Source organism: Trichomonas vaginalis, chromosome V, assembly GCF_026262505.1.
Source record: "Trichomonas vaginalis G3 chromosome V, whole genome shotgun sequence".
NCBI lineage: Eukaryota > Parabasalia > Trichomonadida > Trichomonadidae > Trichomonas > Trichomonas vaginalis.
Genome location: NC_067207.1, coordinates 26,137,958 through 26,150,958, shown reverse-complemented (window position 1 = coordinate 26,150,958; position 13,001 = coordinate 26,137,958). Strand labels below are relative to the sequence as shown.

Here is a 13,001-nt window from a genome sequence, read left to right as displayed (position 1 = left end):
TTATAGAAATGCCCCCGTATAGAATGGATAGAAGGTCTGCTAGAATAAAAGCAGAGTTAGAAAGATATGGTTGGAGACTTTCAAAGAATTTTAAATATAGGAAGGGAAGACCCATAAAAGTCTATGACAAACTGGCTGGTCTGACCTACGAAATGGACCTTGAAACAGCACGCGCCAATTATCCAAACAGACTAGAGAGATTAGAAGAAGAGCGTCTTATGAACTTGCCTTTCGATGTTAGTGAGCCGCAGGTTGAAGGACACGACGGCTTTGCCAGGTTCTACTGGAAACATAACGAACAATTGCATCCCTTGAGAAGGAAAAAAGGAAAAGGTGAAGACAAACATGCTCCCATGGAAAGAACAAGATATGCATATGAAAAGTATCGTGAAGTTAGAAGTCAAATTACATCTGGTCGAACCTTTACAGTAAACTTTGACGAAGGAAAGAACAAAGAAGGCTTCATGGGAGTACTTGCTGCCATTCAAGACGGAAATAAGAAAGGATACAATCTCAGACTAACCGTAACAGATTTAGATGGTCATATATACTATGCCCATGGCAATGTCACAACAGCCGCACAACTTCTTGACGCTTTCAAGACTACAAAGAGAGAACAAATGGTTGACTCCGACTCAGACATTTTGAATGCAATTGAAGGAATTGCAAGTGTCAAGTTCGAATGGTACCAACCTAACCCTCAAGCAGTCAGACAACATGCTGGATACTTTCCGTTCATAAATAAGTCTGACATTGACTTGACAAGGTATGGAATTTACAATTCAATTGAAACAATTGTCAATGAACCTTGTATTCTTACATGTCTCAGGAACTCTGGTCTTGTTACAGAAGAGAAGATGAAGTATCTTGAGTCATGTGTGAAGACAAGGTACATTCTCAGAGGTCAATTGGCAAAAATTGCACCGTTGGCAAATGTCAATATCCGAGTCAACATACCGACTGAGAAAGGTTCTTCACATGACGACTATGTTGTTGAGTTCAATTTACCATGGTTGAAGATTGTAATTGTCCACAACCACTTCATGTTGAACGAAAGTCTTACAAACCCATTGTTCGGAAAAGGCAAGTGCAACATTGTCAGAGCTGTAAACATTCTTTTCGAGAAAGGTTTGTTGGAACCAATTCCAGATGACAAGCTGACAGAAACTTTTGTACCAAAAGACGAAACAAACTTTTCATTGTTAGCAAGACCAAAAGTTGTTCCAGACAAAGTTCTAGTACAAAAGAAGTACACAATTCCAAAAGGAGTTGGATTGTTCGGATACCAACCTGAACCAGAAGAACTTCCAATGAGGTTGCAAGAACTTCAAGATGCTATAAACAAACTTCCATTGAGACATCCAATTGACGTCAAATTGTATTGGAGAGCATCTGAGTTAGGTCAGAAGGTTTTATATGAAACAGGTTGCTTCGACGATGTTTATGAGATAACAGGAGAAGTTTCTCAGAAGATAAGAGACTCACTTGAATTTCCACGAACCGGACCCATTGGATGCGATAAGTTCGACTCAGATGAAAAAATATACTATGTCGACCTTAACGCTGCGTACATGAGGTTCGTCCAATATATCCCAACTGGAATTCCAAACGAAGATGGTGAGTTTCCGGGAAGGAACTATACAGTTGGAAAAGTCATACAACAACTGTATGATATTAGGAAAGCTTCAAACCCCAAACTTGCAATGACACTCAAATTGCTTATGAATTCGACATGGGGATATTCCATTAAGAAACCTCAAGAGATGAAGAGTAAACACTATGAGAAGGTCGACAACTTTGTTGAAAGGTTCTCCCCTTTTGTTTTGAAATACGAATTTACCGAAGGTGAAAGTGGCTTAGTAACCACATTAAAACCTATTGTCGAACATTGGTCTTACCCTCAGTTCGCAAAGGCAGTCCTTGACAACTACAACAAATTCTTCTCCGAAGTCAAATCCAAAGTGAAGGTTTACTATGAGAACATTGACGCACTCATGACGAACGAAGAAGGGTACAACAAACTCATTGAAATGGGTATGGTCGGTGAGAAGATGGGCTGTTTTAAGCTAGATAAGGTATTTTCCGAAGTTCATGTTCTCTCCAAGCGTAAGTACTGGGGTGTTAAAGAAGATGGTGAAATAGTTAAACATTGCATGAAATAAAAAATTTTTATTCGAATTTGAATTTAAATGTGTAGTTCCTAACTAGCTCATTTATCTCTATAAGGTAGATTGCCTCATCTGCTGGGTCTATGTCGGTCATTGTTTCAAGACAAGTCTTTTACTTTTTCAAGACAAGTCTTTTATTGTTTCAAGACAAGTCTTTTACTTTTTCAAGACAAGTCTTTTACTTTTTCAAGACAAGTCTTTTACTTTTTCAAGACAAGTCTTTTACTTTTTCAAGACAAGACCCGTTATTTTTCAAGAAATTTTTTGGTGTAAAGTTCTCAAATTTGAGAACAGTGGTCTTGATTGAAGACGATACCCGTACTTTTTCAAGACAAGTCTTTTACTTTTTCAAGACAAGTCTTTTACTTTTTCAAGACAAGTCTTTTACTTTTTCAAGACAAGTCTTTTACTTTTTCAAGACAAGTCTTTTACTTTTTCAAGACAAGTCTTTTATTGTTTCAAGACAAGTCTTTTACTTTTTCAAGACAAGTCTTTTATTGTTTCAAGACAATGTCCGACGGTTAAGCCACAAACGAATGTCCGACGTCCCACCAAAAAATATTTTTTTATTTTTATTGTAAGAACAGAAATGTCAGTCGAAGCAAAAACGTTCACGAACAAATCTAATGGCGAAACATTCACAAAAGGCACTTACAACGGTATTGAAGTCTTACGTAGAGACAAGGATGGTTATATAAATGCAACAAAGATGTGTCAGCAGTTTAGGAAAGACTTTAGAAGGTTGTTGGAAAATAAGTCCTGGGAAGAGTATTTTAAGGCATTTTGTGAAGAATATACCAACCCGCGGAAAACGGCGGGTTGCTTTTTATACAAAGTTCATGCAGGAATTCCGGATGAAATCAAACAGGTTAGAGGAATGTATGTAGACCCAAGACTCGTAAACTATATTGCAATGTGGGCTTCTCCAAAATATTGTATAGCAGTTGGAAAAATTCTGGACTCCATAGACAAGAAAGTTCATGAGAAGTTAGATGAAGAAGAACTTGAAGATACAGTAGAGAATGCAAAACCTTTGTTTGAAGAAGAAGTTAGAAAAATGCATGAAAAACAAATAGAACATGAACGTGAGATATGTTCTGGTTATAGAGATTCTCCATACGAACTAGACCAATGGGAACAAGAAGATTTAAAGAGAGAATTTAGAGAATATGAACTCGCTAAGATAGCATTAGAAGCTGCAGAAAAGAAGTTAAAAGTTTGGGGTCGTTTTGTACAAAAATATTGTGAGTAAATGAACCATTTTTTTTCGACAAAAATATATTTTAGGGTAGAAGGGTATATCTACCCCGTTTTCTACCCTCTTTTCTACCCTCGTAGAAAACACACAAAACTCGTTCATTTTGTATAAAAAAAGCAACCCGCGGAATTCCGCGGGTTGGTATATTCTTCACAAAATGCTTGTTTTGAGGTCGAGCCATTTTTGGCTCCACCGTATTTTTAAACCAAACTCGTTCATTTTGTGCTGAAATAAAATAAAGGTAGTCCCACCAAAAAATATTTTTTTATTTTTATTGTAAGAACATGTTAGCAACAACAGCACCAAACTCGTTAGTCATGAACCCAACTTCAATGTTAGTAGAGATGAAAAGCTTCATTCCTTCTTCATATACTTTCGAAACAGAAATCCAGAAGATAAAGCAAGAACTTCTCCAAGGAGATTTAGACTGTAGTGCGAAAGATGAAACAAATGAAGAATATCTTTATGAAATGCAGGATATTATTGACCATTTACCTAAACTTCCTGAAATACAACAACAAAAGCTCACTATTCCCGAATTCGATGAAATAGAAGTCAAAGCAACTGACTCGGTAGAAATAAAGAAGTTCATACGAAAGGTAAACTATGAGTTTCTTGGATTTCATTGCAACCACAAAGTCATGGACAAAGATTGCGATATGGTATATTTCATTGACATATATAAATCTGAAGAATTTAAGACCTACGACAACTTTGTTTCGTTAGTTGCAAAATGTGTATGGCAGATAAGAGATAAAGATAGAAGAGGTAAGATATGGAATGAACAGATAAAACCCGCAACTTTTGAGTTAAAGAGAGCAATTGACGCCTTAGTCATACTAGCAGGACAAATTTCAGAATATAACGCAAAAATGAACTCACAATGTTCAAAATGTAAAGCAGCAACAAGGAAATATAACTACTCCGTCAAAGAGATAGAAAGAATGAGAAAAGACCATACTGACTTAAAGAAAGAAGTAGAGAAACCAGCAGAAGATAAAATGGACATGTTGACATTTCTGAACAAAAACTATCCAACTGCTAACGATTTCCTTCTTTCAGATGTCAAGAAGAAATATAAAGAAACCTTCGGCATAGTTAAAATTTTTGATATCCTTCGTGAAGAAATAGAAGCTACAAAACTGTTTAAAGTCATGAACCATCACAACATATACCATGTAAAACGCTTGTAAATAGTTATGGTAGAAATGAGGGTAGAAAACGGGGTAGATATACCCTTCTACCCTAAAATATATTTTTATTGAATTCTGTATAAAATTCTGAGTAAAATGACATATGGAACACATACTTTTTCAGTAAGGACATATGGGGTAGAAATGAGGGTAGAAAACGGGGTAGATATACCCTTCTACCCTAAAATATATTTTTGTCTGATTTACGCTCATTACGAAGAAGTCTTGACAAAACATTTACGAAGAAGTATATTTCCTGTGTTGTTGTCAAAATGTCATGTTGTCACACTTTTTCAGAGAAGTTCATTTAACCGAGTGACCTGGTCGCCTAAAATATATTTTATTGAATTCTGAGTAAAATGACCAAATTTCATGAATTTCCTTAAGATAGAAAATAAAAGCTAGTTTTTTTAAAATATTTTTTTTATTTTGTATGTAAGAACAGGAAATGTCAAACACTGAGTTTGAAACAGTTAGAAAGATAGACAATGACACCAAAATGGTTAGAATTGGTGATTTAAACGTAAGATACTCAAAGAAATACAACAAATATTCTTTGTCAGACATTTTAACACTATCTGAAGGAAAGAAAGCACACGACTGGGTTAAAAATGCTTCAACTCAGAAAATTTTGACAAGAAATCCTGAGCTTATGATATCGGTAAGATTCTATGGAACTACAGCATATCTTATAGACAAAAGTCTTATACCAGTAGTTTTGTTCTGGTTAGACCCAGTTGTTGGATATAATTTCATAACATATGGTTCATTCGATACGGAACGTTGCAGTGAAGGCTTACTTTACATCGTTCAGAAACCGAAGGACTTCAATACAAAAAGATATAAGATAGGAAGAACATATAATATAACTAAAAGATATGACAGTACAGTCAATAGAGTTAAGGTTGTGTTCGTTAACGATATGAGAGCTGCTGAAACAGAACTGCTTGAAAAGTTTGAGAAAATGTATGGTGCTCCCACGAAAGGTAAAGAAACGTTTGAAGTAGATGAGATAGATAAAGCTATAAAATTATTTGACGAAGTTGCTGAAAAATACATGTAAAGCGTTTATTTTTGGTCTTTTATACAAGATAGAAAATAACGCTAATTTTATTTTTTTTTATTTTTTTATTTTGTATGTAAAGACAGATATGTCAACAACAGAGAACACAACAACAGTTATAGTCCATGAAGCTATAAATGAAGAATATGAGTGGGTTCAGTTTAACAAACAACTCCGTCTCATTCGTTCGGTCAAAGATGACATGTACCAAATGCAAAGTATTTTGACAGCATGTTTTGCTCCAGACACTAAGCTTCCTAAAGACTGGTTTAGGAACAAGCACACAAGAACTTTTGAGCGAAGCACAGCGAGACATACTTTTTTCTGAAAACAGTGAAGAACAGCGAGTAGGAAGAAAACCCCAGTCGCCAAAACTCTATGAAAATCGTGAAAAAATTGCCAAATGGTTTGAGAGATATTATGTACATAGACTTCTTGTAAATGTTAGCAATGTGGGCTTTCAGCTCGTTATGCTTGGTATGTTTGTAAACTTCTTGACGAAATTCATAGACAGAACGTGAAGAGCTAGAGAACAAGCTTGAAGCAAAAGACAAACAACAAAGAATACCACGTTCGGTACCAAAAGGAAAGGAAAAGAACTATAAGTATATGATTTATACTGAAGAGATGGAAAATGAAGAAGATAAAGATATGGTTATGTTGCATTTAGTCAGAAGAAACAACAAAAGCTTTTACGACCTTGCTAAGATTTACAAATCTTGACAGAAATTGGTTCTATCGCGAAAACTTACCGATTTCAATGACCCAAATGAAGATGTGAAACAAATAGTTCAAGATACGTTACTCAAACACACTATGATATGAAAGGTTGTACAATACTTACATTCAAAGAAGTTTACATTGTTAAAGGAAAAAATAACAGAGTATTTTGACAACTTCAAACAAGTAGAGTAAATGCACTCTTTATTTTTCAAGCTTGACACAAAGATGGCTCAGGTAGCTCTATAAGGTAGATTGCCTCATCTGCTGGGTCTATGTCGGTCATTGTTTCAAGACAAGTCTTTTACTTTTTCAGACAAGTCTTTTATTGTTTCAAGACAAGTCTTTTACTTTTTCAAGACAAGTCTTTTACTTTTTCAAGACAAGTCTTTTACTTTTTCAAGACAAGTCTTTTACTTTTTCAAGACAAGTCTTTTACTTTTCAAGACAAGACCCGTTATTTTTCAAGAAAATTTTTTTGGTGTAAAAGTTCTCAAAATTTGAGAACAGTGGTCTTGATTTTCAGACGATACCCGTACTTTTTCAAGACAAGTCTTTCACTTTTTCAAGACAAGTCTTTTACTTTTCAAGACAAGTCTTTTACTTTTTCAAGACAAGTCTTTTACTTTTTCAAGACAAGTCTTTTACTTTTTCAAGACAAGTCTTTTACTTTTTCAAGACAAGTCTTTTACTTTTTCAAGACAAGTCTTTTATTGTTTCAAGACAAGTCTTTTACTTTTTCAAGACAAGTCTTTTATTGTTTCAAGACAATGTCCGACGTACCACCAACCGAGTCCATTCCAAAGCCAGAAGAACCGACAGCCCCAGCACCACAACAGACTAAGACTAAAACACTTACATTTTTACGCTTGACTTTTTACAATTTGAACTTTGTTCGCGTAGATATGAATTCTGAAAGAAGTATGAGGGTCTTGTATGACTTTGTACTTCTCCCATAGTTCATGTCTGTCAAACTTACCTGCCATGGACTCTTTCATAAGTCCATGAAATCGTCTTCGGACAATCCAGGGAAAAGTATGATATCAGTAAGTATTCTTTTAACATCCTTACTTAAAACTCTTTGCTGTCTGTACACAAATGACAAACTGAGATGTTAAAGTGTCTGAGCTTCTTGAGAATTCGACACATGTCTTGTTCTCTGTTCTTTAACAAAGGATGAGAAGCAAAGTCATCTAAGATAAGAAGACATCTGTGAGGGTAAGTCTTTCCAATCGTAAGATTGCAATTTCTTCGAAATGTATTCTATCTCTTTCTGTTTGTTTCTGAAGTGTTTCTTCTCTAATATTCTCTGCATTTCCTCATTTGGGTCTTTAAACTCGAATTAACATACTCATTTATAGCATTGTACTTCAAAACTCTTCTTTGGTACTTCTTTAATCCAATCTAACAACTCAGAGTCTTTTATACATACTAACTTAGACTTTTTATAATATCTTTGAACGAATTGACGGTTTGGTAAATTGACCAGAAAGTACTACAAATGACTACTAACTCATAGAATGGGTTCTTCTCATCTAGTTCTTGTTGTTGTGCAGCCATTTTAAGATAAGTGAAAGTCTTACCCGACCCAGGTGGTGCGATTAGACCTGTTATACCATTCTGAGCAAATAAGAACTTGTCATGTATAGGCTTTTATCTGAGCATTTTCTAACTTCCTCTTGTTCTTCTTCAAAACATTCTCAAATTTCTTGTCAATGTCAGCAAACTTTTTTTCTAACATATTTTTAGAAAAATTAAAATTTTTATCTTTTTGAAAATGTCTAGCGATTTCGCTATCTATATTCGAGACAAACTTTTCGACAGCAAAACATCTGTAGACCATAAAATCTTACATAGTGTAAACAAGAAAGGGGAATTTGTTCTAAAGTTCTGTTTCTGGGAATATGACAAGAACCATAAAACATTAAGCAGAGCAGTCTTAAAATTTGTCAATGACAGACTTGTTGACAAGATGACGCCGATTGGAAAGCTGAAGTCCAACAAAAGTTCTTAGAATGCAAAGAAGACACATGCGCTGTTCTTGAAGATGAAATAGAAAACAGAATAGAAGAGCTATTAAAGGACAAAGACCTTTTACAAAAATATGGTTCTGAGAAGTTTGACATAACTCCACCAGAAAGAAGAAGAAGAGAGAGAAGAAAGAAAAGAAAGTAGAAGAAGAGAAGAAAGAACCTGAACCAGAGAAAAAGAAATTTGACATGTAAAATAAAATTTTATTTTTAGAACATTTCTGGGTCAATGTCAATGTTCTCTTCCTCTTTAGGAGCAAACACTGGTTTAGACTCTAAAAATCTTTTTACCCAATTTACCTTGAACTTCAACTATCTTAGACTCATAATATTCATAGTCGTCTGCTTTCTTTGGTTCATAAGGTATAACAAGTTTGTATGCTTTGCCTTCTTCGAGTTTTGAGAACTTTCTGTCAAAATTTTCTTTGACTGCTAACAAACCTTCTATGTCTAAGTCTTCAAATTTCGCACCATTTTTAGTCACAATAGCAAACTTAACTGGTTCGATGTTCCAAACTTTGTTCAAATGTAGACTTTTCAAAATGGTAGAAGTAAACATTCAAATAAGCGAATGGGTCTAGTTCTTCTTTGACTTCTGTCATGTACTTGTTTACTGAGATGAATTTTGCCATCTTTTCTATCGGATAAAAAATATTTTTTTTAAAATTTACTCAGAAAAATTTTTCTTTGTATATACGCCGTTCTGAACATCTAAAAGATTTTTGACATTTGCCAAGAATTTCGTTTAGACGCTGTCATATAACCATACTCTTGGCAATATTGTTTATATTCATCGTACAATGACCTTTCATCTAAACACTCAAAGTTAGTCTCATCTATAAACAGTTCATAAACACTCTTGTTTGCTTCTAACAATGTTTGTCTTTCTTCGGTATGTGGAATTTGTCTTGGATTGAACTTTGAAATATCTAATGTCATGAAATATGAGAACAAGTGGTTGTAAAAGTCAGATGTCAAAGTTTCTGCTAAGTCGTCAAAATATTCTGTATCTTGCATATGAGAATCTGACGTTCTGACAACTACATATCTTCTGTCAGAACTTTCTAACTTCATCGAACAGCATTGTTTGAAACCATAATGAAGTTTGCAACATTTTCACAAACTCTTTGGTCTTTATATTTTCTTTCAACAACTCCAACTTTGTCTGTTATAGACTCTTCAAAGCATCTGAGTTTAAAACCTTTGTTGTATCTATACTTTGAAGTTCATTGCAAACTATAAGTTTCATATTCTCAATTGAAGAGTTAAACTTGCCACAGATGTTTTCTAAGTTTGTCATATTCGGATTCGAATAGCCCTCTAACAGTTTGCACAAAATATCTGTAAAGAAAGTGTTCTTACCTGTTCCTTGTTTTCCAATTATGATGAGAGCAGTTTTCATTTTAGCACTTGGATGTTGTAAGATGTTTGCAAACCAACATAAATATACTCATAGACTCTTTCGTTTCCATTGCATATAATTTCTTTGACATGGTCTAACCAAGCTTCTATAACATTTTCTTTCCATTCTACTTGTTCGTATTTATATCCAGTGAAGATAGAATAGAAGTTTGGAGAAGGTGTATAGAACTTTATACCACGAACTGAAAAATCTTCTAACTTTGACAATAAGATATCCCAAGCATCTAACATCTTTCATGCCAACTTGTACGACTTTTATTTTTCTTAAGTTTCTGTCTACATTCTTGTTCTGAAACTATGTGTCGCTCTTGGTTTGTTAAAAGAAACATCCCATTCTTTCATGACATAACATTCTGGGGCAGAGTCGACATAAATGACTAAACGTTTCAAATTCTCGACTGCTTTGTTATATAGTCTCGAAATGGACACATATTTCTGAACGCTTGGAAGTCATAAAAATCTGAAACATCTATTCTGTACATTTTTATAAAAATAAAAAAATATTTTTTTTATTCTTGACTTTGTTTGTTGCATTTTTCCATTTGTTGCATTTGTTGTTCTTGAGCTATTTGTTGTTGAAGTTGTTCTTGTAGTACAATACTTTCACCAGTTGCATCTTCCAATTCGAAACTTTCTGCCGTCATTGACAAATACATAGGACATAAAAGTTTTTACAGGAACAAAGTTTGCGTCAACTAAGGTTAAGTTTATGTTTGCTAAAGTGTTTGAGTTCACTAAAGCTGAAAACTCTGCATTCGAATGAACAATAGGCAAAACCAGCAGAGAAAGTGTTGTTTATACGCATGAGTATCTTTTGGTCATAGTAGTTTCTGTCGACATTCGAATAGCACTTTGAACCTAAGTTTGAAACAATATATAAGATTGGTGTGCTTAATGTCAATGGAATAGACATTCCTTGTATGACACCTTTTCCTGTTATAGGAAACTGTTGGTAGTAAAAACCAGATATAAGTTTTGTATTATAGCTCATATCGTTTATAGTAAACTCAGTCGGACATCCAAACATAATGAAACCTGCTCTAGTTGCAGCACATGTTACATCCGTCCTTAAAAGTATTAAATAAGTCAACAAAACCTGTTGGTGGTATATCTGAAGTAAGTATCTTCAAAGGAGTATTTTTTACCATTCACAACAACAAAGTCTTCTGGTGTCAAAAGAGCAAAACAGGCTTTAGTCGTCATCTGTTTAAGGTCAGTTTACAATATCGTCCTTGAGGACTTTGTAAGTTTGTTGTTATAGAATTATATGACTCAGGGTTTTAGTCGTAATAGTATAAACCACTATGTCTTCTGCCATTTACTTAGCAACTAAATTTTAATGAAATGTTGTGGTCGTCAAATATTTTTATGACGTCTGGGAAACTATACTTTAAGTTCAACGTTTCACCTCCTTTCATAACGTATATCTTGTCAATGACATTGTATGAAACACCACAGCAACTAATGTCGGGTTCTATTTCTTTGATGTTTATATCGTCTGCCTCTGTCAAAAGTTTCAATAGTTCTTTCAAAACTTCATGAGGTGCAATGACATATGAGTTCACTTTTACAGGGTGTGCTCAACCAAGTTTAACATTATACCAAAGCTTGACAATCTTCTCCTGAGTTTTGAAGTTTGTCTTTCAGTTGTTTGGTAGTCGTTTCGAATATCTGCAACAGAACTTAAGTCTTCTGCTAACTTCAGGGTATGTGTTGGTTGTTCTTTTACAGGAACTATTGTTATACCATTTTCGTCTTCGTATGGTTTCCCCACTTCAACATCTCTTTCTTTGACATTGACAACAACACTTTGACTGTTTGTTTGAGTTGGTGAATTTAACTTCACATCTGCCACCGCCATTAAACCTTTTGAAACACTTACGCTTCTATTTTTCGGAAATGACATTTTACTAAGAAAAAAAGATGGACGTATTTGAGTATCTCTTCGAATTGAAGCAAAACAAAGTTTACACAACACAAACAATACAAATACATTGACAGAGTAGTTCTTTACACAAACAATGGAAAATGTTATAGAATAGCAGTCTTTGCTGAACCAAAATATTTTCATAAAGCAAAGAAAGTTGGTATAACCGAAATGGTGAAAGTTCTTGAAGCAGACAAAAATATAACTTCAAAACTTACAGATATTTCTAAAGGTAAGTTTATCTTACAATTTTATGTCAAAACTGGCGTACTGTCAATATTTGACGGAGAGAAGTCAGTTCAAGAAACAACTTACTGACCTGCTGCAAAAATCTGCTCGATGGAAGCTGTCGTTATGCCAATCTGAGGAGCCCCAGCAGGTTTCATCGAACGAATTTTCAAAAGAGCATCTTCGCTGAAAAGTGCTATTGGTTTTGTAAACTTCTTTGCTTTCAATTCATCTGGACCGTCTCTGTCACCAGTATATTGTATTTGAACTGTACCAACAGTTGAAATACCACCCATAAAGTCTTCTGATCAGCAAATGGAATGCCAAGCCAAAAGTTTGAAACGTCTCCATTTGTATATTGAGTTTTTTGAGCTCCTGTATGGGTCCATACTTTCACATATGGCATAATAGAACTTTGCATTTCAGGGTTAATGGTTGTTGTGAAGTTGTGTTAAAGTTCATAGCATCTAATGTCAATTGTATGACCTCATATCTTCAACTGTGGAATATTCTTCTCTTGGATAGTATTTGCCATCTATGTTTATATGATATTTAATACCGGGGTTGTAGAAACAAGAATAGTCATTTATAGTTCGTCTGAACAGTACAAACATAGTATCTGCGTGTTTCATTGCAGTGTTAAGCAATATCTGTTCTTGCACCTGGGTCAGCACTTTGGTTTCCAACTTCACCTGCAAAGTCTTTGACAGATATTTGGTGTATAGGGAACATAAGTTGGAACTGCAATATATTTGGCAGCTAAAGCATTTGAAATATCTGGGTCCAACATATAGACTGCAAGTCTGCTTTCTATTCTCATGCATTCAAATTTTTCGCATGTGAACTTAACTGGGTCCCAAGCATCTCCAGCAGCATTGAAATAATAGTTTACTTCAGTGTTGAGGTTTGAGAAACCAAAGTCTAAGTCAACTTTGTTTTTGCCAAAAGTCGGTGAATGACATTTTATTTGTTCCCACTACTTCTGTAAGAGT

The 13,001-nt window shown here is 34.6% G+C and overlaps 3 protein-coding genes and 2 pseudogenes across 5 annotated transcripts, besides 1 other annotated feature; 4 read left to right on the top strand and 1 right to left on the bottom strand.

The window, feature by feature from the left end:
• Nucleotides 1-13,001: part of a mobile genetic element that runs on past both edges of the window.
• Nucleotides 24-2,162, top strand: TVAGG3_0405040 (DNA/RNA polymerases family; the record flags this gene model as incomplete). Its single annotated transcript, XM_051232889.1, has 1 exon — nucleotides 24-2,162. One exon carries the CDS (start codon nucleotides 24-26, stop codon nucleotides 2,160-2,162), a length of 2,139 nt encoding a protein of 712 aa, XP_051102619.1.
• TVAGG3_0405030 (uncharacterized protein) lies at nucleotides 2,758-3,420 on the top strand (the record flags this gene model as incomplete). Its single annotated transcript, XM_051232888.1, has 1 exon — nucleotides 2,758-3,420. One exon carries the CDS (start codon nucleotides 2,758-2,760, stop codon nucleotides 3,418-3,420), a length of 663 nt encoding a protein of 220 aa, XP_051102618.1.
• Nucleotides 3,711-4,619, top strand: TVAGG3_0405020 (organellar and viral DNA polymerase type B; the record flags this gene model as incomplete). Its single annotated transcript, XM_001303168.1, has 1 exon — nucleotides 3,711-4,619. The coding sequence occupies one exon, from the start codon at nucleotides 3,711-3,713 to the stop codon at nucleotides 4,617-4,619; it is 909 nt and encodes a 302-aa protein (XP_001303169.1).
• Nucleotides 5,894-6,597, top strand: TVAGG3_0405010 (annotated as a pseudogene). The gene has a single exon. A coding segment is annotated over exon 1 (704 nt).
• On the bottom strand, nucleotides 9,100-9,449 carry TVAGG3_0405000 (annotated as a pseudogene). Its single transcript has one exon. A coding segment is annotated over exon 1 (350 nt).